The 24,494-nt window shown below is 41.1% G+C and overlaps 1 protein-coding gene across 1 annotated transcript in view; it reads left to right on the top strand.

The window, feature by feature from the left end:
* LOC141926403 (BEN domain-containing protein 5) overlaps nucleotides 1-24,494 on the top strand; it is a 971,122-nt gene that overhangs the window by 859,905 nt on the left and 86,723 nt on the right. The window contains exons 11-12 of the mRNA XM_074832076.1: nucleotides 2,219-2,371; nucleotides 18,240-18,402. Of these exons, the coding sequence (XP_074688177.1) occupies nucleotides 2,219-2,371; nucleotides 18,240-18,402 (316 nt within the window). The remainder of the gene's footprint in view (nucleotides 1-2,218; nucleotides 2,372-18,239; nucleotides 18,403-24,494) is intronic.

Consider the following 24,494-nt stretch of genomic DNA (forward strand, 5'->3'; position numbering starts at 1 on the left):
TTTCTTGCTGGATAGCCTATGGAAAGTTATTTTAGTAATGTGGGCCTTTGTGACCCTGTTCGTAGACACCTTCTTTTGGAAACGGTTTCCTAATTATGGATGAATGAATATAGTATGACACAGCACAAATCATAGAGTTTATGCCAGCACCTTTATTTGTGTTGTTTAAGACACAAATGATATACTCTATTGTTATATATCTCACTGTCCTTTTCAGTTACTTTATATTAGTAAATATGTCCCTATAAAGAATTCTGTTTAGTTGTTCTAAAATAAGTATGACTTAGGTCACTGACTTCTGTGTGAAGGACATTCATGCTTTACAAATATCCAGTTTAACTAGATTATCTCCTCACTTCATTATCAAATCACTGTTTTGAGACTCTACAACATGTTCTGTTTTATGGTGATATGCCTGTGTGCATCTGATCTCATCAAATTCTGTTTCTGATGGGGAAATTATCTTATGAAAAATAATATTACTCAATCTTGGTTTTAATTTCTGTATGCTTGGAGAGGAAGAAAATCCTATGTGGTATTTCATCCTGTCAATGCTAATCTTTCTCCTCAGTGCTATATCTCTAAACAGCAGATGTGTGCTTTATTGCAGTGTTGGTCCTCCATAGCACAGCATAACGTTTTGGCAGGAGCAAACAATTTATTGTATTAGAGTCAAATACAATCAAATGTTCCTTTTCCTATGAAGCATGGTCAGATATTGATATTGCATTAGCTAACATTTTAACATAGGAGAGGCTTAATAAGATACAGTATTACTCTCTCTAGGCTGTTTAATTAAACTAAACAGTCACTGTGTATTGTACATTGGTTTTCTGCCAAGGGAAAGTAAATCTGTATCATATTATTTTCACATACTGAATGATGTTCTCCGCCCATCAGAGACTCTCTGGAAGAGCTGACACTGCTGTCACACGAACTGCATAATACAAACTGTGTGTGTATTACACTGGACTGTCTCATAGCTCGGTATTCTCCAGTAGCCTGAGCAAGCTTTGTGTGCAGATGAGAAATGTGACTAAAGAGCTACATGTTGTATGTTACTGGTCGGGGCCCCTAGTTGCCTCCCAGGGGTACACAGGGCTAGGCATCATAATCACTCTCCTGCTAACCAAGCTCTTCTTCACCACTGTGTTGGGGCAGGGAGATCTGAGCTGTAGCCCTCTGGTCACCAGGAAGGTTCCTACTGGACCCATGGTGGCAAGGTGACAGGGGTGGGTTTGTCACTGTCTAGTCTCAGAGCACCATTTGCTCAGGACCAGAAGTTGCAAGAGTTTGGGGAAACTCTGGGTAATTCAGTGACATCTGCTCTGGTAGCACTCTTTAGTACTGGATGTTGCCTTCTTACTGCTGTCAGTGGCACTGTAGGTGTCATCAAGGTGAACATTCACTCTTTGCCACTGATGGCAGGAGAAGCAGTATCGCTTATGTGATGTGAGGAAAAAGTTGTGTCCCTGGACTGGAGACTTGAGCAGTGTTTTTGTACAGAGCCTTTTGACGCTAAATTGCCAATCCAGGAAGGGTATGGGGAGAGCAGGCACTTCTAGGTTAGGGGGTCCTGTTGTCTTCTTTTGAAGCAAGAGTTGATGCAGAATCACATGGGAAGCTACAAGTGGAGAGGCATTCAAGGAACTGTTTTTTGGGAGTTGTTCTGTTGAATCACTATTACAAAGCAGAGCAAGACAAAAACATTTGTGGTATTTCTCCTTATAAATCAAAATAAACTGCACAGGGAATACTGGTCTTTTTTACACAATTTTGAGCCCATCTTTCCTGGGAGAAGAGTACATCTGCATATTGTGATGCAGAACTGTGCAGAGATGGCAAAGCTATGTCTGAACAATCATGCTCTAGAACTGGAAGGTGCATATTTTTATCAGTGGCACTAAGCCCTGTATCAAAGCGAAAGATAATGCTTTGACTCTATTTTGCACAGTGTCCTATGCTGCATAAATGTTCCAGCCTTCTCAGAACAGGTAAGGAAATGTCTGTCGTGGTCCTGTGTTGCATCTCACATGCACCCATGAAGCAGCATGAATGGCTGGATGAATCAAAGCAATGTCTTTAGCATGGCTCTCTGACACTGGCACCATGGTTAGATTCAAGGATGGCTGTACTGGATTTATGGGAGGCTCCACCTACATAACACAGTTATGATTTATCTCACGCTGAATGTTTTGTTGTTGTTTTCCCTCAACAGAAGATTAACCTGGAGTTCTATATTGACATCCATGCCCACTCCACCATGATGAATGGCTTCATGTATGGGAACATCTTTGAAGATGAGGAAAGATTTCAGCGACAGGCTGTTTTTCCCAAGCTACTCTGTCAGAATGCCGAAGACTTCTCTTATGTAAGCAATGTTTCTCTTAATTAATTTTTTCCTAATTTATTTTTTAATGATAAGTCTCTGGCTTAATTGGATTGTGTGAATTTTATTTTAATATGAATAGAAGGCTACTTAAAATTTTTATCATTATTAGCTACTGTTTTCCCTCTTATACTTACCTTATCCAAAAGTGGTAAGTTGTGATCTTATGTATTGTCATTAGACACATGAACAGAACAGGTTCTTTATCTTCTATATTATAACCTTTGGTTCTGAATTATTGGAACACTTAGTTGTCATCAGATCTTTTGTCTTTTGATCAACTGGATCAGCTTTATTGTTTCATTGGGCAAATTTATTGTACACTTTTAAAAATAATAGCAAATAGAAGTAAAAATAATAGACTTGAAAGAAAAGTTTAGATAATTTTCTGTTGAAAGTTGTGACAAAGGCAATGTATGCTTTTGAAATTCTTTGATATTACCATGGAAACTGTTGTGGAAGAAAATATGCAATTACTCAATACATGTCTTGTAACTTGAAAGAAAGTATGTGTGTAGGTATCTCTGGATATTGCAAATAAATGGTAAACTATAAATGAGTTGGAAAGGGGCATATGTTTTGAGAGCAAGTTTCAAACAGAGTAGAACAGATCCTTAGCGCACATTGGTTGCAGTAGCCCTGCAGAAGTCAGTAGATTTAAGACTCTGGTCCAGTGTGTTGCAACTTTGTGTCAGAGTATGGCCCTTTCCATAGCCTCTTTTGTGCATCAGTTTTCCTTGCAAGCTGTGCAAGTAGAACACACAATGTCCAAACCTACCTGCAACTGCTTGTTTGCTTCTCCTTACCCACCTTACACACCTGTGGAGCTACAAGCTAAGCTACTTCTCTACAGCTATCTCTTGCTGTTTCAATCTATGCAGTCCAGGTTTTCTTAAGTGGACAGTCTTTCAAGTAAGTGGTGTTTGGTGTCCCATGTTGCTTTGACTGGGATAAGGAATATTCAGAAACGCATCTCAGCCAAGGCAGTGGGAACTTCCAGCCATAAGCTGTGAGGAGGGAAGGCAATGGATGACATTTGGCAGCTACACAATGGGAACAGACTCAATTAAAAATTACTTTGGAATCCTGCACCAAGCAGAGAAGAGCAGAACCTACTGTCTGGGCCCTGATTTTGTCTGCTATGTTCTTAACCCTCTTTGTTACCCACCATAGGTTTTCCCAGTCTCTGCTGTCTCCTTTTTGCTTATACTTCATCCTTCAAGTACTGAGAGAAAAACCTGAGTCTCCTCTCAAAGATGGGGACAGCTGGGACATGGTGCCTGCCTGCTCTGCAGTGCCATCCCAGTCAGCTTGTGACAGAGGTGGTGGGTGGAGTAGGGTAGGGACCCTGCAGTGTTTCATGTCTTTAGCTCTAGAGAAACAGCATCTAAAACCAGAAACAAAAGCAGATGAGTCTGCACAGAAAAACAAACTGTAACTCGAAAAAAGGCCATTTTCATCATGGCAAGAATGCTAGCCTAGAGCTTTCTCATCAAGATGCAGTAGAGAATGTTTTTGTCTTGTGTTTGTGCATATTGCACTGTGGAGTTTGAGCGGGAAGTGAGTATAGAAATGGAGTTGTGCTACTCTTTGCTTGACAGATCTGTTCCAGTAAAAGGAAGAGGGAATTGAGACCTCTTGATTCCTGTCCATTTCTCTTTTCTGTGGTAGTTTGTTTTATGCGAGAGTGGGAAGAAGTTTGGATCTGTCTCAGACTTTTCTAAGGCTAGGCAGAAGATATCCTTTCCTCTGCCTTTTCTATTCCCAGGTTGGGGGCCTCTAGTAGACCAAACATTTCCCTTTTCTTCTTGGGATCAGCAGTGGCAGCTGGTCAGGTAATGCCTGGGAGGGTGTGTGGCTGCTGTTGCTGCCTCTCTTGCCTCATAGTATTGTTTAAGAATTGTCAGTATTTTTTAACCATTATCTGAATGTTTTGGGGGTTCAGGGGACTGCTGCAGTGTGAAGCTTTCTGCAGTCATCCACTGCAAGGGCTTCTCAGAAAACTGTCCAGAGTGCAGACGACCAAATCCATACTAAATGTGGAGGGACAGCAGCTTCTTCTGTTCCCAGCTGTTTGGAGCCTGGGGAAGAGGGAGTTGGGTTCAAGGAACAGCCTTTTCTTGTCCAAGATGACCTCCGTGATTCTTATCTATGATTCTCAGAGTTTCTTATCTGCACCTGGTTGTTTCAAAAACACATTCTAGATAAGGGGGCGTTCACAGATCATAGCAATGAAAACCTGCAATTGATAGGAGTTTAGATATTTTGTGCTCAAGTGTGTGATTTCTCTCTTACGGTGGGAGATTAAATGTTCCTCTTAGTGCAAGCCTCGGTTGACAAAGGGAAAATCTTTGAGAAAATGACGTAGGAAATAGAAGCCAATAGCTAAATAAACAGCGCAGTCTCTCCCCTTTGACTCTCAATCTCCTTTCTGTAGAACGTGGCAATCGGATATATATGTTGGCATCCAGTGCACCACAGTTTGACATAGGTGCTGCTGGCACTTAGTACATTGGGCTTTCAACTCACATCCTACTGGTCTCTTGAGACCGGAAGCTTTTCCCTTGCCATCCATCCAAGCCATTCTTCTCAGGGCAGCTGAGGGGACAGAAGTGGTGGAAAAGGAGACCGCCACAAAGTGTCCGACGTGCGTGAAGCGAGAGGAGTGAATATTACTGCTGTCTCCAAGTGGGAAAGTCTCTGTTCTCTTGTTTTCAGCTCCAGTCATGTGAGTTATGTGACTGGTTGGAAATATCAGGGGTGAAGTTTGCTGCTCGAAAGAGAGGAAAGTAATCCAGAGCTTCCTGCATTTAAAAAGGGGGAAAAAAAAGTGTTGAAGATTAAAAATAGTGTATGTAAATATGCCCTATTGACTGCTCAAAGGGAAGGGGGGAAGTACATCGTTAACATTACCAGGCTGGTGTTTGAAAGTGTGGGAATGGACCACTGTTGTTACTAATTAATTTTCCAAAGCTTCAGGAGGTCTCATTTACATTGTATGCTGCTGCGGCCATTTGTTGGGATTATAATACTTCAACAGCAGCACTTCAAGTGAAAACTGGCGGCTGCATGAAGTGTTGTCCATAATTGACTAGCTCCATGTCTTCACACAGCACAGAGACAATGTTCCATTATGTTATCCATTGACAGTATCATTGAAAAGATTACTCTCCTTAAAGCATCTGTCAACCTTGATTGATTTACAAGGGACAAAGAACTGAAAAGGTTTGAAGTGCGGGTACAATTTTTGCCACCGTTTAGCATACATAATGGTTCTCCTTTGATGTCAAAAGCTCATCTTCTATTAATAATGCAGAGGGCTTTTGAATGCAGGCTACTTGTATGGAGTTCCACACTAATAACCTACTTGCTGTGAAATGGGATTCACTTTGGAGAAGCAGTCATTTGTCTGAGTTTTACATGTTCGGAATGAATCCCAACTCAAAGGGATTTCTTTCAGCGCTCTGCATGATTGCAGCTGAGCCCGGCACGGGTTAGGAAAGGCACGCAAATCCTAGCCTGCTCCTCCAGCCGAGAATCTGGCAGAAATCACACAGCCAGATGCAAAGGAGCATGAACAACAAGCCTAAGATGATGCGATCAAATGCCTTGTGCCGTTTTGTCTGGCAACCTTCTATTAATATACTTTAGAGTGCATTTCATGCCTGGACTGCTTTCTTCACCTGTCATTTCCAATAGGCCTTTTTATTTAAATGACAGCATCCAAGGGAGATTGGTGATTAGAGTAGGGGATGGATAGGGTATTTGCGCCTGCGTGCCTGTTGTAGGACCAAAGGCAAGTCACCCAGTGTCTCTGTACCCTATCTATTGAGAAGAACACTTAACCTCACAGTACTCTGGAAGGCTGACTGTGGTTTGCAGGTAAATGTTGTGAAAGAGACCAGAAATACTTCATTTGTACATGACTTCAGAAACAGAGGCCTGCCTTTGGTTTCGCTGTCAGCACATGAATAGGAAAGTGAAGGAAGAGCTAGGAAGTTTTGCTCCCAAATAAATACATGAGACATTCTTGGGCAGCTGTCTGGGGAAAAAGGACAAATTCTGTAAGGAAAACATTTTATATTTTCAAGGTTTAAGAAGGATATTTTTAAACATCAGGGAGTAAATATAATTTTTATGAAAGCTCTAACAGTGAGATCTGACAAGCTCTTTTGAAAGGCTGACTCATTGGGTTTTAGGAGCAGCTGTTGACACCATGTCTGAGTGCCTTACACATCAGCCATGGCTAGGAGTTGTTGCAGTATTTGGAGGGGTGTTCTTCATTTGACCTTTCTTGTTCTGGAGAGTGGATTAGTCATAAGGACCAGACACAAGCACTTGAGCATTTCAAGAACCTGCTAGTCTTAGAGGTGGCTAATTTTGACCTTTGTGACAGTATGAGAGGAGACCATCTGTTCTCTGGTTCATTTAAAAGAAACAACTGCAGCCATTCTTGGATGGCTTTATCACTTCATAAAGATTGCTTTTCTTTGCAGTTAAAGGAAAAAGGCTGGCCAGAGGTACTTGGCTTAATCTTGTTGATTTTTTTCCTTTGGACTCCAAACGGGTGGTACGTGGAATACTTTTGAGTTCTCATTTCATTTTCTTGTATTCAATCTCCCAGCAGATCACCTTCCTTAGAAATACTGTTTGTTGTCCTTTATGTGCCGCAGTTAGCCAAAGACCCTGATAAAAATTTGGGGTCCTGTTATCTTGGGCACTGGGTAATGTCTAATTCTAGCTACTAAAAAGAAAAATTAGCTCTTTGCTAGCCGAAACCAGCATAGCAACCAATCAATTTAACACATGCATCTTCTGATTTTCTATAAAAATGAGTGTTACATGTAATAAAGTGGAGAACTTTGCTTGCATCAAGCCTGTCTCCCGTCTCTCAATCGCGGCAGGTAACTACTGAGAATGTCCACAACCCCAAGAGCTTACAGTCATGCTGGGAAAGAGAGAGAGAATGGGTGCAAAGTGATTTGCTTGAGGAAATCGAAGAATAAAACCCAGGTCTCCAAAGCACCAGTCTGCTTTCTTTGTCAGCAGTTCCCTATGTTTTATACCACACTGTGCACTCAACAGTGAAGTCTTTGAACAACAACCCACCTTTAGGGAAACATGTTGTTAACCCCAGTGCCATAACACTGTGACCTGAAACATATTTTTGAGACTATCATTGTCTCAGTAATATGAATTCAGATATGGAATGATTTGCCCTAGTACTTTTTGTTGTGGTTTTTTGTTTGGTTGGTTTTGGGTTTTTTATCCTGGATGTCTAAAAGTGAGTAACCAAGGAAAAGACTTTAATCTATCTATATTTTCTATTGTTTTCCTTTCATCCACATAGTCCAGGTCTGTTGTTCTCATTTCCACAGCACCCCCCTCATCCATCCAAGCTTTCTTAGGGAATATGTGTTTCTTCCAGCAAACCTTCTCCCATGGCAGCTTGCTGGGCTGTTATCGCTTACCCTGGCAGGACATCTCCCTCTTAGTTTTGTGATCCCTATTACTAATCCCAGCATGTTTTGGGACATGTCTGAAGGAAGCGCTGGTACCTGTGCCTGAGGGAGTAATAACAGCTCATGAACATTGAGCAAATGCCAATAGTCTGTTCCAAAATAAAGAAGAACCAGTTTGTGTTTCATGGGGCTGGGCAGGGAAGGGGGAGCTGCAAGCATGTTTCTTAGACCTAGAATTCATCCCAAAGTAATGTCCATACTCACACCACCATCTCCAAAGTGCCTCTGCTGTTTCAGCAAAAAAGACCATTGTCCCAGAAAGACAAAAGCTGTTGTATTCAGGTAGGTTTTGTTAACAGCATTCAAGCTTAACAGATCTACTCAGAAATCTCTTAAAACCTGAGCACAACAAATGATCCTACCTTCTTTTTTGTTGTCTTGTACCAGGGCATTTCAAGGAAGACAAATACAGCTATTATATGCTTTAGCACCCCTCTGGGATGCATTTCTGCTCGCTGCTTCTTGGACATGTTGCTCCATAAGTTTGTTTGTTTGTTTATTTATTTATTTTTCCTGGAGGTTGGCTGAAGGGAGAGAGGAAGTGTGTTTCTGGTGGCATAGGGAAACTGATTGTAAAGTCTCTGCTTCTAAGCATTATATGTTTTGGTCTCCCAAGAACTCTGCCCTCTGGAGAGTCGCAGCTAAATTAAAATGCTCCATTACATTGTGCTGAACCAGTCCACCCCTCTTTTTATACAGAGGGTTGAATTAATTTGTATTGCAAAGAAAATGAAAAGGAGGGAGGAAATAGCATTTGAGTAAATGGATTTTCTTTCAGCACTTTCTTGCTGCATTATTTGTGCATATAGGAGTTGACAGTCCCTCTCCATCCCCACACAGGTAGAAATTTTGAATATCCGCAGAAGAAACAAGTTTTCATAGCAGTTTTATGGTGTATTTTCAAAGACCATCATTACTCTTACCTTATGTCAACAAGCTGGGAGCAGGTGACAGCCTCCCAGAATAGCACAAATGAAAGGAGCTCCTGTACACTCAAATGCAAGCTGCCTCTCTTGCAGAGCGCTGCAAATTTTACTCAGCTGGGACAAACTGTGCTGTGAAGGAGGGGTAGGAAGTTGGTTAAGAAATGAATACCCATCCCCCTCCCAGGATCTTTTTCTGGGTATTGCCTTTTTAACTATGGGATATTTTAACATATCTAGAATACAAGTCTGGTTCAGAGAACCGTTCCAGAGCAGTGAGAGCGCCCAGGAAGAGTTTGAGCGATGGGCTGTACTGGGTTGCTCTGGGAGCAGTGTACAGCATGCTGACCCTCCTTAGGAGGGGTTGTAATCTCCTGGTTTACACCTACAAGTGAGCAGAACATCTCTTTGCCACAGAGCAAACCACTTCTTCTGCAGACTGTGCAAAGCAACTGCATGCATGATGGTTGTATTTCCCATTCTGCTTCTCATTGTCCTAAGTTTCTGTCATTTGTTAAATGATTATGAAAGCACTCCCAGGAGACTGCACACATGCTCATAAAACTATTGGAAAGAAAAGCATTGCAGGCTATTGCTAGAGGCTATTTTATTGTATATTTTGAGGAAATGTCTCGTTTTCTACTGACAAATGGGGAAACTGAGAACTCCAGAGATACGAGTTATTTTCTAAACGGTGTGATTATTCTGTAGAGTTTAAACTAGGAAATGCCAGCTTTGGCATCTTTGGGGAAGGATGTGCTCTGGGAAGCAGAGGTTGCTGTTAGTAAAAAACGAGGGGGAAAAAACAGATCTTTTCTTCATTATTACCCTGAAGCATTTGCCAGGTCCCTTATTTGTGCATATTACTGGTCACAGCTTGGTCTGGCTCTTTAAAGGGAGATAAGTTCTAGACTAATTCTCTGGCTTATGGGTGATGGGTTTGTGCATAGGTTAATGGTTAGAGTAGGTGACATTGTCACGTGTGGTGAAGTGCACTTCTGGTGACAAGGAGAAGCAGGCTCACTGAAGGAGGAGCTGAGAGGACCTGAGGAAGTGTGTTTTGGGAGACATTACACTCTGTGTGTGTGCATGGGGTGGCAGAATCTGGTAGCGAGAGGAGCTCCAACTGAGGTTTGCTTAAAGGATGGGGTGAAATCTGCCACCTCCTCTTGCCTTTTCCAAGTAGGCTGTGATGGACTGCTCAACTCTGTAGGGGAACCCTTGACTGACTTTGTGAAGGTCTCAGGGAAGGACATCGCCACCCTGCTTTGTCTGGCTGCAGTGTTGTTTAAGAAGCTCTCTCAGAAGAGCTGCTGTTTTGATTTGGATTCCAGTTGCATTAGCTGCTATGGTGAGGCCAGTGAACTCCATAAGTATCTTCAGTGCTGTAGCACATGGGAAGGTGGGAGTTTGTGAGGTACAACCAGTTTCAGTGCATGCGAGGATGAATTCTGGAGAGTGTGAAATGCAGGCCAAATCCCTGCACTGGTGCTGCCAGTGTAAGTGGTACACAGTGCAGAGTCAGGCAACAGACTGCAGAGACCTCCATAGTCCTGGAGCTGTATGGCAGAGCACTGCAGAGAGCAGAGCATGGATATTAATGAACAGTGAAAAGTGTAACTATTGTAGTTCTTGCAGGTGAACAGCTGAAACCCTGAAGCATGAAACCCAGTCGCTTTTCTAACTACAGAGTTTCCAAAAAGGGAGCTCATTTGGGTACTTTTGGTTTTGAGGCATAAACTGAGAACTTATAAAGCTTCCCTCCTTCCAACCCCTCTTCTAATGACCATGCAAATATGTGTTTTTATCAGCAAACTTAAGCAGGCATGACTGAAAGACACAGGGGAGGGATGGGGAGGGGGAAAAATCTGGTATTCCTTCACTACACATTAAAGGGATAATGAAGCCCCTCAGGGAGCAGATGTGTGTGTGGTGACAAAGTACCTTTAAACTGTTATTTCTCTGAGGAGAATTGCACTTTAAAGTCTGACAGTGTGGTGCTAGGCAGGTTGTGTTTCTGCTACTCCTACAATGTGATGCTGCTTTTAAGAAAGGGTGATTGCTGTCTGCTTTCCACTGAGCAGGAGGAAGAAGGCAAAAGAGACAGGTAGTAGAACGGTGAAAATCTCTTAGGATTTGAGGCTGTTTGGTCTTCAGATTTTAGTTTCAGGCTTTTCTCTTTCACATTCTTAGGACAGGCCAAACTGCTTCAGATCTGCTCTGCATGCCTTTTCTCAGATTTCTGCAAATCAGATTCTAATTCAGAGAATATTCCCTTGTTAAACCCAAAGTTTGCTGCCCACCTCAATGTTTTCTACAAGGCACAGAAGTTATGAAACCAAATGCTGTCAACTGCAGAGCTGTCAGTGAGAGTGAGTGAGCCTTTTTCACAGAAATATCAGTCCAATCTGGCTGTCCCTAAGGGATCTGGAAAAACTTCAAGCAATGGGATCCCTCTTTGAAATGATCCTGAACTCTTCAAAACCTCCTCTTCCCAAATTTCAATAGTCACAAATGATTCTGAGATGAAAAACTTTTTCCTCCTGTGCATCAGAAACATGGCAAAACCGCAAGGTGACATGAATCTGGGAGTAATTTTGAGCCTTGTTCCCATTTCATCACGTCTCTGCTCCCAGAATCCTTCCTCTTTGCCTGCTGCCTCCAGATCAGCTTTCTGCCTTTGGGATTTTTTTTTTTTTTTTTTTTTTGATAATCCCATCTACAACTCAGATGCTGGGTGCTGCTTGTTTGTAAAATAAATTGGAAGAAGGCTGCCTGATAGCAGCCTCCCAAATGCCATGATTTCCAAGTCTCCAGACCCAGTTGGCATGGAGTTGATAGTCTATCACAAAAAACACTAACACATATGCTTTCCAGTCTATTAAGAGAGTTAATGGAGCTGGATAGTGGGTGTGAGGAGAGAGTTAAGTTGACTTTTGAAGTGAGAAGTTTCCTCAGTGCTTCCAGGGGAGTAAGGAGATAAGTTTTGCTTGTAAAATAGCTTGATGGGCTACTAGCTGCAAGAATGGCAGGGTCAAAGCAGTGACTGCTGGGCACACCATGGCAGTAATTAGCTCTGTCCATATGAGGAAAGTGCCGCTTGCACCCATCTTATAGCACCCAGTGGAGGGACAAACAGAAGAGTCACAATTTGTAATACTGCTATTTACAGTCCTCTGTGGCAAAGATTTCAAAGCCAGTGCATTTCTGTGCTCTCTTTCTAACTTTTGCAGACTTCAATAAAGCATTCTAGAAAATGAGAGTGAGTGAGTTACAGCTGATACTGTAAAACTCTTCATCGAGATGGATTTGACATTGTCTGGGCTCCAGTCCATTTCCCAATGGCACGTCTATTCTTCCTTGATGACAGGTGTGTCATTGCTTTTTTCTAGAGCAGTAACTACTATCTTTTTTATTATCACTTTTTTCTACACTGGGGCACCGAGTTGAAGGATCATAGAGGTCAGACCTGCTTTAGAAAGAAAGCTTGCTCTTCAGCTATAAGAGCAGCATCAGTGGTGAGGTAGTATTTGAGTCCTGATTACACTTGGCCATTGCTGGTCCTGATAGGTGAAGAACATGAAGTAATTTGTATGCATAATCCCAGTTTACCCCAGTAGGTAAAGTACTTATTGCTCAACTACAGAACAAGAAAAATGTGGGCAGTCTTTCTGGTTTTGGGGTGGGGTTTTTTTGGAAATAGTTAGCCTCAGTTATAAAATGCAGCTTATTTCCCAAATGGAAATGGCATAATTATGTGTTGTGATAAAACCGTTCTCTAATTATGAATTCTATTACTGTTTATGTCTCTGCTCTTCTGCAAGAAAGATTTCTAACATGATTCTCTGATTCTTGTGAGCATACAGTTAAACATGCTACATCCTTTTGTAAAACACTTCCTGGACCTACATCATCTATCTATATCAGCAAATGGGAAGATCTCTTTATTCTGAGTTTCATGCAGCTACTCTGTGAGGACAAATGATCTTCTGGGAAATGTTCATGTGCACACTAGAGCTCAAGTTTTTGAAGATATATGCAGTTCGCTGCTTCCTTCTATGGGCACATAAACAATCAGTTGTGTTGCAGTAGATGTGAACAGCTGGTAAAATGTATCTGTTGGATTTCAGGAACCCCCTAGACCTTGCTACATCAGAAAATCATCTTTCTCTATCTGTCAAAGCCTGTGACCAGATTTCTGTCTGGTTGACGATTTCTCTCCTAAATACTTTCTGAGTCATTTGTACCTTGTTGTTTCCTTTCTCGCTGGGTTGGAGAAACACCTCAGGATTGATCATAAGTGATGTGCAGTCCTGCACCCTGTACCCTGGTTCCCATGCTAGGAGTCTGTCAAGGTCTGACTTGCACTGTGGTCATACCTTGACCCTTTTTCTCCTTAATGTGTTGAGCAATTTCAGAAGACAACAAAGATTCATTCCCCAAAAGTCCTGTATGAGAAAGTACCCTTTTGTACCCTGTCCCTTTGCACTGCTACCAGTGAAAGGTAGAACTGAAGCTCCCATCCATCACTGGCTGAACACTGAGACTCCTTGACATTTCAGCCCTTTTTGGCATCTTTTCTTCCACTGAACAGAGGACCCAGATTTACTGGGGTTTGCCTCCAATTTTCCCTTTTGTGCAACCTGGGATTTTCTGATGCAGTAGCAAGGCAAGTCCTCTGTGAAGTCACACATATACTGAGGAGGAGGTCCCACCAGTGGAAACTCCCATCAAGCAGAACCAAGTCCATCAGGACACCGAAGGGTGGACTTGGGCAAATTCAGTGTCACATGTGTGAGGAATGTGCTGTTCTCCCTCTCTGTCTTTTGGAGACACTCTTGTGATAGATTGATACAGGCATGCAGAGGCAGGCAGTAAACTGCCTGCCCTTACTTTGTGAATAAGGACTGCTCAGTCCAGTACTTGTTAACAGGATGATGGAGCAGTGCTGAGAAACCAAGAGGCCATCAGCCATATGGGAGCTGCCTAGGCTGTTGAGCTTGTAAGATAGCTACCAGGGGGCTGAATTCACTGAGGAGAGACACTGCATGGCAGTCACCAGCCAAGAGACAAGACTCCCCTGAGACAGGGGTTCTGGCACATTGAGAGGTCTGACCAAGGGCCAAGATTTTTTTTCTGCTTTGAGACCACTCCAGAAGGAATTTGCATGCATTTTTTTTTTCTTATTTTCTTCCACACATCTCTTTGTCTGCTGCAATGTTTGAATAAGGTCCAATTGGTTTACAAATTTCTTTGTACTGCCTGGCTGTTCACTGTCATTCCCAATGGGGAAACCAGTCATCCAGAAGGTATTCAGCACAGCATGGAGAGGAGGAATGAAATCTTGTAGGAGGGCCTGTGGAAGCTGCCACTAATGCCTGAGATGCAGAGAGAGGGTCAGCACACCTTCAGCCTCCCAAGTGTATGTGAAATGCAGGTGTAGTTTTCTGCTGGGTTTCTTCCCACTAGAAAGTGGGGGAATCCTTCACCCTTTCGGCTCTGTTCTTTTAACACTGGATTCTTGTTGCTTGGTGCCTCCTAATCCTGTAGATAGCTATTTGTTCACTTAATTTTCTCACACAAACTGGGAAGCAGAGTCCTGTGAGCTTTAATATATCTGTGTGTTTTAATAACAAATTACTGTTGATTTTATACAAATATCCCTATTTAAGAACTTCAAAGTCTTTGGTGTTTCCCCCCACCCTCCAGACTTTGTACTTTTTGCTGTTGCTGTTGTTGACACTCCCATGTGATTCAGCCTTGGAGAAATAAATATTTGTTTAGCTGTTCTCCTGCTGTGCCTGCTCAGTGCATTTGCTTAATGATGACTACAGCTTTACAAGGGTTTTAGGGCAATAGATTCTCACAGAAAAACAAGAGACTCATTTGTGGACAGTTTTGCCTCTGTTCCTTCCCACCTCTTGACGTATCCACCCTGCCCCCAACCTGCACCCCACCCCCCACCCCGACTCCTTTCCACAGATTAGAGTTTGATTAAATAAATGTGCATGCAAAATTCTTCTTTGCCATGATAATACATGGCTTTTCCCAGCCTTTGTTTCAGAACTGATCTTGGCGGTGAGTTAGTTATCTTGAATTGAAACAGTAAGTAGAAGGTTGGACTCAAGCAAGTACCTGCTGCACTTCCTTGTCTTTAGTTGAATTTTCTTGAATCTGTAATTTTCTTCTTTTTATCTAAAACATCAAATCACATTCTGGCTCATAGCATTTTCTCTAGAGCCAAGCCCAAGCTGCTGTTTCAAAACATGCATGTGTTCATATTTGAAACGCTTATGTAATGTTTTCTCTACCCTAACTTTCTTGAGCAAAATCAGAGACCTTAGTTTTTACTCAAGACATCAAGTTGGTCTATGCCATCAGATTTTTTTCAAAAGGAAGATAAAGTTAACTTGTAAAATCTATTTTTGCACCTAAATGAAGGTTCAGCTTCTTTTTATTCCTGGAAGTGCAGCACTACCTGGCAAAGAAATGAACAGGTGATTTTAATAATGCCATTGTCATTTCAAGTACTTTTGCACAGCTGAAACTGGAATTGTTCTATTAAACAAAAAAAAAAAAAAGGAAAGAGAAAAACCCCACAAAACAAAACCAAAAACCCCAAACACCACAAAACAGAATTATAGAAATTCAACCTCTGGAAAGATCCTTTTTTTTTTTTTTTTTCTTTTTTTGGCCATTTACAAAACCTTCTTCAAATTACTTAAACTACTTATGCTTCACTTCTGAAATATGGCAAGTATAATTTTGCCAATAACGAGATCCAACTTCTGAGCTATTTTCTGCCAGAAAGCAAAAATCACTTCAGTGAAGTAATACATCAGACTCTCTCTTCATCTATTTCCAGCTGATGAGGTTTCAGCTTATAGCAGAGATTGTTTTTTTTATTAGGCCCTGAGTACATGACCTGGCACTTGTGCAGCTGAGTTTCATCTGACTACTATCACTCTGATCCTCGAAGTCATCCCACTGCTTTTTTTTGGTATGATATTCAGAGCCTCCTCCATAATGATGATTCATTCCACAGTGTGTCATCAGCAATTTTTGTTGGCATGGTCCTCCTTTACTGTGCCAAGAACTGTGATGAAAATATTATGTAAGATTTATCTCAAGAATCATCTATGAGGAATTCAACTCATAACCTTCCTCTAGCCTCATTGAAATCATGGGAAATAGAGCTGAAAAGGAGCTCATGACCAAACTGTATCCCAAAGACATGAACTATACTCAGCAGATATTTGTCCGATTTGTTCTTAAACATTGTTGATGAGATTGCATAATCTTCATAGGTACTCCATATCAGTAACTGAGTCTCCTAATCACTGGAGCACTTCTGTCCCCAATGTTTGCCCCAAATCACTTCTCCCAACATTTTCCTGGTTTTCACTGTGTCAAATACAACCATAGAATTAGCTCATTCCCCTTGTAAGTGATGCTTCTGCTCACAAACCACAATACCATGTTCTGACATATTTGTTGTCTTCCTTTGAGCTGGCTCCATACACCGATATTCATCAGCTGATGCTTTCATGCATTAAAAGTTCCACCACAGGCATTCATTTGAACACAAAGTACTCTCCATTGAAATCGTTTACTTGACTTATGAAGCAATCCCCAGAGCATGATCATCTTCCTTTATGTTTCTGAATTTTAACTGAAAACAAAACTTCCCTCAGTTTCAGGGTCTCAGTAGTCTTTTGAAGGCTTCTTTTGCAGGAAGTCAGAGAACATTCCCTCCTGTAGACCTCCTTAAGTATTTTATTCCATATATCAAATTAACAATTAATTTCCCCATCAGTCCTTATGAGCACATTACCTCCCTGTCCCATATGTATTTAGAATATCCTCAAGGTTTCTGCCGTGTAATTTGGAGGAAATTATAGGATATGTACATAGCAGAATATATTCAGTGTACAATTTACCACAAAGCTAAATATTATGTTACCACAAAGACAAGAAGTTGCATTTGGAAACTCCTATATATAATGCTAATAAGAAACCCAATTCCATCTTATTTTAATTAACCTGGAAAGCCTTCCTTTTTATAACACGAGAGAGACTTCAAAACGTTCAGAATGTTAATAAAACCACAGCTATTTCCATTCTTCATATCTTCTGGTATACACTGTTCATCAATAATTGTTGCTTATTTCAGTATTAGTCTGATTTTCTCGGTCTAGAGAAGTTTAACATTTTGAACCATTGCATCTAATTTTTTAAATAAGAAAGAAATATTATTTTCCCTGTTTTCATAAGAGATGGACTTGATAAATACTACTGTTAGCAAGACATGATACTAGCCTTAAGACTCAGTAGGAGGACCTTGGATAGCTCAAAGAATTCACCATGGGCACAATGACTGAACGGTAAACTATGTTAAGTGGCAACATAAAAGTCTTAAAGCAGGAGATATTAAGGACTTTTATGCAACAGATCCAAGTTGGATCTACTGAGTGTGCTTTTTTCTTTTTTTTTTTTTGTGGCGGTCACTAGCTTGTGCTGAGGTCAGATTGACTCAGTTTAATGGTTATGAGGTTTGTGAATAGTCTGATAATCAAAATGAAATCAGAATCCATTTTTCTGTCTAGTTGGTAGAACAAGCTCTGAGACTTCAATCAACCTGAAGATGAGCTCCCCTTTAGTCTCCAGATATCATGCCTACAAAGGAGAGCTAAAACTCATTTATGGAAATACTTGGAGTCCTCCCCTCCACCCCTCAAATGAATAGTCATAAAGTTATAGGGTTCTTAAAGCCAGATCTTCAGTAATAGCACAAAATACTACCTTTTGTACTGTGCTGCTAATACTGCAAAATAGTGCAGTATATTTTTCCATGCAGAGAGCAACACCCAGTTAACATTTAAGTTAGTGAAGTGGAAATTTGTGTGACCTAATTTAAGAACCAGTCAAATGTCTTAGGTGAGAAAGTTTCACTAAAATGTAAATGCTGCTGTATTTCTACTTTGCTTAAAAGAGTCTAGGATAAGGTGTGGGGGAGAATGGTCATGATACAGAGGAATGCAGTAGAGAGAAGGGACCCAATATCCAAATAATAGTCCAGCTTAACTTTTGAGAATGGAGGGTCTGCAAGGTTTACTTTCAAATCATGCAAATGACAGGTTTTCTTTGTGTAATCCAAAATAGGAGGAGAAAAGCTGATGTTACTAGTGAACTGAGATGAATTTTGTGAAAGTCTGCAAGGCATTATTTATAGTCTGTGTGCCAGAATTAATGGTCTCTTTAGGCCATGCTCAAAAAATAGTTCAGTCTCATACAGTGTAAATGAGATTTGGCAATGTGAATTTTCAATTTTAACAGACTCTTCTCAACCCTTCCCTTGTTCCACTCATGCACTCTCTTCATGTCTCTGTGTTCTTCCTCCTGCAGTCCAGTACATCGTTCAACAGAGATGCTGTGAAAGCAGGGACAGGCCGGCGTTTTCTTGGTGGGCTGTTAAATGATACATCCTACTGCTACACTCTGGAAGTCTCATTCTACAGCTACGTATTGGGTGGACCTACTTCTGCTGTCCCCTACACAGAAGAAGCATGTATCCTTTTGAAATCCTTCCTCTTCTTGCAGCACACGTGAAATGGGCACTTAAGGTAAATACTTCTACCTCAATAAGAGTTTGTTGAGATAGGAACACACAAGTGGAAATGTGAGTCTGCTCCTGATGCTTTAATTTCCCTCATATTGATTCTCCATATTGTGGAAATTCAAGAAGAGAAAGGCGTATTAGATCAAATAAGCCATTTCCCTCTTGTAGGAGATTGTCTCACACACTTATTACAGAAACTAGTCCTGGAGAGCCTGTGATCCATTCCCTTCCACAGTCTTCCATTTCTTTCTTCATTTCTCTCCTTATTCTTTCATTATCCCTGTGTTTGTATTACTGTTTTAATAGCAAGTTGAAAGTGCATCTTTGATACTGAGTTAAAATATATTCTCCGCCTTTGAACTGCAGCTGAAAGGCTCTAAAGGATCCGTTAGGTTCTGCAGCTGCCTCAGGGCCAGATCTTTAATACCAGTTGACAAAGAAATGGAAAGCGAGCTCTGCAAACAAAACCGACAAAGTTGTTTGCATTTTTGAGTGATCAGATAGAAGCAATGCCTCATTCCTCAAAAAACACGTATCCATCTGGCTATCTCGGTGTATCAACAATTTGTAGAATTGTTCTGACTGGTCTTATGATCTGTTTTTATGCTTTTCTTTTTGTCACCATGCTCAATCAAATAACCAGTGCCCATACCTCAAGCTTGGGTGTGTTATTTCATTTTGTCATTCTATCTTGGTAGCTTTTGAAATTTCCACAGGTTTTGAAACACTGCAGAGGGAGAAAGATTAGCTGTGATTGCCTATTTACCTCTCCACTGCATTTTGGAAGTTGGGTAAGGTTTACAGCTTCAGGGTAGCGAGGAGGAAATTTTCATATGAAACATAATTCTTCACCATCCATGCATATGTGCACACCGTGTGGGAATAAGCGTGAGAAACAGGGAGCAGGGAAAATAATTCTTAATCAATTAGGGGTTTCTGGTTTGACTTCTCCACTGAAAGTGAAATTTGGGGGAAGGAGGGAGATGAATATATTAAGGTGACTTATCAGACTTGAGCATTTGGAATACAAGCTCTTTTTTGCCCAGTGAGCTTAAACTATTTCCAAGGAATAGCTTCTTGCAACATATGCCTACGTAGTGTATCTTACCACTGAGGAAAAAATTATCATTACTGTTAGGTTTAGGATTTTTTTTTTTTTTACATTGGTATTTTGGCATTTTAAGAACATGTGCCTTAGTTTCACCTTTAATTTTCCTCTTCACTTAGTACTTATTGTACTGACAACTGCTTATTTATCTTCCTTATTTATCAAGAATGGTTTTTGCAGTGAGGATTGGGAAGAGTCCCTATACAAATGAGATCATGAGTCCCTTGAATATGTTTTTCTTCATGACTTGTAGGTCATGCTGGCTTAGTTTCCTTTTCCATAAAGATTTTTGTTTCATGCCTCACATTACAGAGGTTTCAGGTGTGGGGTCTAACATCTCTATATATTTGCTTGGCTTGCCTTATGCAGACAGAGCTGCATCACTCTCAGTTCATTCATTGTGACCATCAGCAGCTAGAGCACAGAAAACAGGCCCCAGGTCACAGCGATCCTTCTTGGTGGTGATGTATGGAAAGCTCAAGCAGCAGCTTGATTTCTACAATTAATGGTTTCACCTAGCTGAGTGACAAAGGAGGAGAAGCTGGTTTTGACTGGCCTGGCAAACAGCAAGCAGGGAAGGCTCTTTGCCCATGTAGTATGCTCCACTGGCATTTTGCCCTGGTAGGTTTTATTATTCCCTTTTCAATGGGGAGGGATTCTATCAAGAGTGAACATGACAGCTCTTCCTCATGTGTGCATTTTCCTAGTTAGGGAAAGAAATGGAGATGCTGGAAGCAGTCTCTAGGCTGGTCTGCTCTAGCCCAGGAGTGTCTGGTTTTATGCATATCCTATCCTGGCAGGGGAGAAGTTTCATATCACCAAAGTGCCTGTGACCAAAAGTAAAACAATTGCAGAATGTTCCAGTTTAGCCTGAACAGCTCTTCTAAGCTATTTGCAAGTCAGTGATTAATTAATGCTCAGATTTTTTTAATGGACCTGAACCAAAGACACAGCCAGTCAGTTCATATTGGCCTCCAAGGACAGGCATGCTTCTATTAACAATCTAGCTACATGCAGGCAGCAAGTCAAGCAAATTAATGAAGAAAATACAGTGAGCCCAAAAACCGTGAACTGATAGGGCAAGTACTCAGGAAATCTGCCTTCAGAGATGTATTTCTTAGGACTTCGTTCATCCCACTGTGATGTTATTGGTTTGTGGGGTTTTTTGCTTTGTTTTTAATAGAAACAGGCTCAGGGAAGCTAGAATTGTTCAAAGCTTCTAGTGTTGGATTAAGAAGTGAAGACTGAGACAGCCTCAGGTTCAGGGAACTCATGGCCTTGAACAGAGAGTACAAAGCAGCTCACCCACCACATTCAGAAACTAGCCATACTGGCTCCATGTAGAGATCAAAACAAATGAGGATCTCCAGGTTCTACAGAAATATTAATTTAGCCTAATGTTGTTCCTGTTGACAGGTGAGAAAACTGAACAAACTCTGAATAGTCTTCTGTTTGCACTGGTGGCATGTAGTTCTACCTGTCATCTTCTTTCCTTTACAGCATTCGTGGCAAATAAGATCACAGTACTACCCCATTTCCTGCCATTATATAAGTGGATTTGGTTTGTTGTGGGTTTATTTCTAAATCTCTTCATGTTCCTCAGGGTTTACATGCTAACTCTATGATCTATAAAAAAACCTCTGTGTGAGCCTGTAATAGATATATTTCTACATTGGGTGAGATTATGCATTTTGTTCAGACTTGAGTGACTGAAATATACTTTGTAATTACTGAGATAAATTAATACCTTACATGCATGAAAATGGGAGACAGACTTTCAGTCTGAAAAGTGTTACTTCAATTCTGACATTGTCAGTGTGGACAGTAACTTTTTTCAATAAGAAAAGTAAGAAAATTTTTTTTAAAAAAAAAAAAAGGAAGGTATCATTAAAAGTGGAAATCTGTTCCAAATTACTCCAGTTAGTATGACTGAATGTATTCTCCTAAATGAAAAACATCAAAGATTCAGAATTTAGAGGATTACACCTGATATGTTCTATAAAAACCAACTTGCCCCTGAGACTGCACTATTTAAATGAAATCCAGGAGTGAAGGGTCTTCCATCAGCCTGTGCAGGGGTGTATATATTTGAGACATATATGGTGGGATAACAGCATCCTGTGCAGTGTCAAATTTCTGACCTCTTCTAACAGAGAGAGTTAACATGGTTGTGTCAATGTCTCAGGCCCCAATTAGCATGGAGTGTCTCTTGTATTTCCATTCTGCAAACAAAGCACTGCATCAGGTGTAACTTCCTGAACATCCTGTTACACATTCCTTCAGAGGTATATGTGTGCCTGGTAGGTCTGTGTCTAACTGATATGTACCTGGTATACGAGAAACATAAGGGATATGTTCTATAAGCCTGGCTCTGCAGAATACCCTACGATAACATGTGCTGTAGATAACAGTGAATGGACTCTGTTTCGAAGGCATAATAAGAGGATTGTAGGCTTGTCGGTTAGTTGCTGGGAAGTGGACAGAGAAGTGTTTAAAACCCTTCTCACACGTGCACACATTTGGTGGTAACTGATTAAAAAGGCAGCGCAGCAACAGTTTGCTCAGCACCAGGTGATGAGGCTTTAAAATGAGCTGATATGCTTCCATTAAATACCATGTTTTACTAGGCATTTACAGGGCTTATGACATAAGGCATGTAAACTGCTCTGTAACATTCACCACCAGCAGCTCAACTGCTGAGCTGTCTAGATACACACCAGCCTCATAGCTGGGCAGGGAACAAAGGATAAAAGAGGGGGAGGAAGAATGAATCCCTAGCTGTTAGGACTCTGAGCGCTGCTCTGATAGCACACCCAGAATTGCTTTCCACTACAGCTGCTGATCAGCAGCCATCACAGCCTGACCTGAGAGTGGCCAGTAAAGGAGTCTCACATCAACAGTTTTAAAATCTATTGGGTTCATTTTTTAGAGTGTTTGAACTGGATCCCTGCTGCACAGCAGGCAGCCCATAAGAGAGCATAAAAGGTTTTACTCATCCAAACACTAGCCTTGAGGTAGGAAGATAGAAATGATGGAGATAGGACAAGAACTGGTATGATTGTAGCCTGGCAGCTGTAGGGGAGAATAATCATCAAGATGGGTGGGCACCCCAATTGTCGGTGTGTCCATGGCTTTTTTCTGTATTTTAATTTTAATTCTAAGCTTCCTGCAGGTAGGGAAGACCCTCATCCAAAGATGGTCCTTTAGTCATCTATGTGTACAGCTTTACTCACTGAAATCACTTCTGAGTGCAACAGGAGACTGGAACCCTGGACTGAGGGTCTGGTGCAACAGTTCTCCTTTGTATGGCTTTTCTAAGCACATCACTTCACCTCTTTGATTTAGTGACTTCAGTATAAAGAATGAACTTAATGAGAATTCTTTTGTATAAAAACAAACCAAAAACAATTGTGGAAGCCATGGGTGAAGAACACGGAAGAAAGAGATGTTACTAATATTACCCCAAGGTAGGTCTTTTCACATTACAAACAGCTGAGAAATTATCTCAATACTTTAAAACGGTATAGTTGAACCAACTTGCAAATATATCACTTGGTATTTTCCATTTCACTGAATGAGTTGAATTGGAAGCTTTGCATCCCTTAAACAGGGCGTAGTTGAGACTACTGTTGCACTGCTGAACTCTCTTTCATGTTTATGGACATAAAAAATGTATTTATGTGGCTACAGCCACAGAATGAAAGCTTGGATTGACTCTTCAGGTGCCTAACAGGAGCTCACATCTTGGACTCTTAGCACAGTTGGGACCACTGGCTTCACTCTTATCCTTAGCTTCAAGCAGAATATCAGCCTGCTGCTTGACTGGGGACTTGAGAAGTTAAATCCCCTGGATGAAACAGTCATTTGCTTATATGCAGATTCCTTTTAAAGAGTACTTGGACCTCAGTAAATGTCCTGGGGAAGAGAAATCTGTATGCAAACTGCAATTCCAGTAAAAGCATCTATAACCTTTAGAGCTTCATGGACCTGCCAGTCCTCTAGGGCAAATGCACTTGGTTATTTTGGGCTTTTTAACATTTCTTTTTTTTTGGCAACTGCCTGTTCTGATCCTTCTAGCTCTGTTAGTGATATCCTTAAGAGAAGATCCTCATGAGCCAGATAATGGCCCTTGCAGATTCACTCCCACCCAGTAAAGGCAACATTACTTGCAAAAGCCAGTGAGGTATGAAAGGCTGTGCTGATAAAACTGAGGAAGCTCTGCAGAGGTTATCCAGTGTGGCTTATGTTTGAACTTGAGTTAGAGCTTGTTGCCAAGATGATTTCAAAGTAAATTGGGCACATACTCAGGAAAAGACCTCCAGAGGTCTACATCTTCATCCTTCTTCTGCTGAAATCCTAGAAACAGGCTCCTTTCTGTGTGTTGCAAACTGGCATTAATCCTAATCCTGCAGATTTTCCTAAGTGATCTCTTTGCACATGATCTCTCCAGTATTTGGTTGTTTCTCAGTACCATGTTTTGGGCTGTCTTTCAGGAAAGAAAACAAAATCCTCTTTCAACTTCCTGGTCTGAGTGAAAGTGTCAAGGTTTACAGCCACAATTTCAAATGCTCTTAATATTACTGGAAGCATAGAGTTAAATTATAGAGTTGTAAAGTTACTTTATAGTGATAATGCTGTCAAGCATCAATATCTCTGCCCCAGGGCACCATGGAAACTCAGTTAATGATATAAGAAGCTGATATTTTTCAGGGTTGCAGCTGTTGGCTCATACCCAGAAGGAATCTGTGTGTTTGTTCATATTGGGTACGTACAGGGGGACCTGCTCAAAGGAAATTAAGAAACAGTGAAAGTCTGTTTAATGAAGTGCAGTGGAATGAAAGTGCAAAGCAGTATATGGTGTTGCAGTATGCACACCTCTTTCCCTCACACAGTTCAATACAGTGGACAGTGCTGTAGAAAAATACTTATTTTA

Source organism: Strix aluco, chromosome 8 (genome assembly GCF_031877795.1).
Source record: "Strix aluco isolate bStrAlu1 chromosome 8, bStrAlu1.hap1, whole genome shotgun sequence".
NCBI classification, from domain to species: Eukaryota; Metazoa; Chordata; class Aves; order Strigiformes; family Strigidae; genus Strix; species Strix aluco.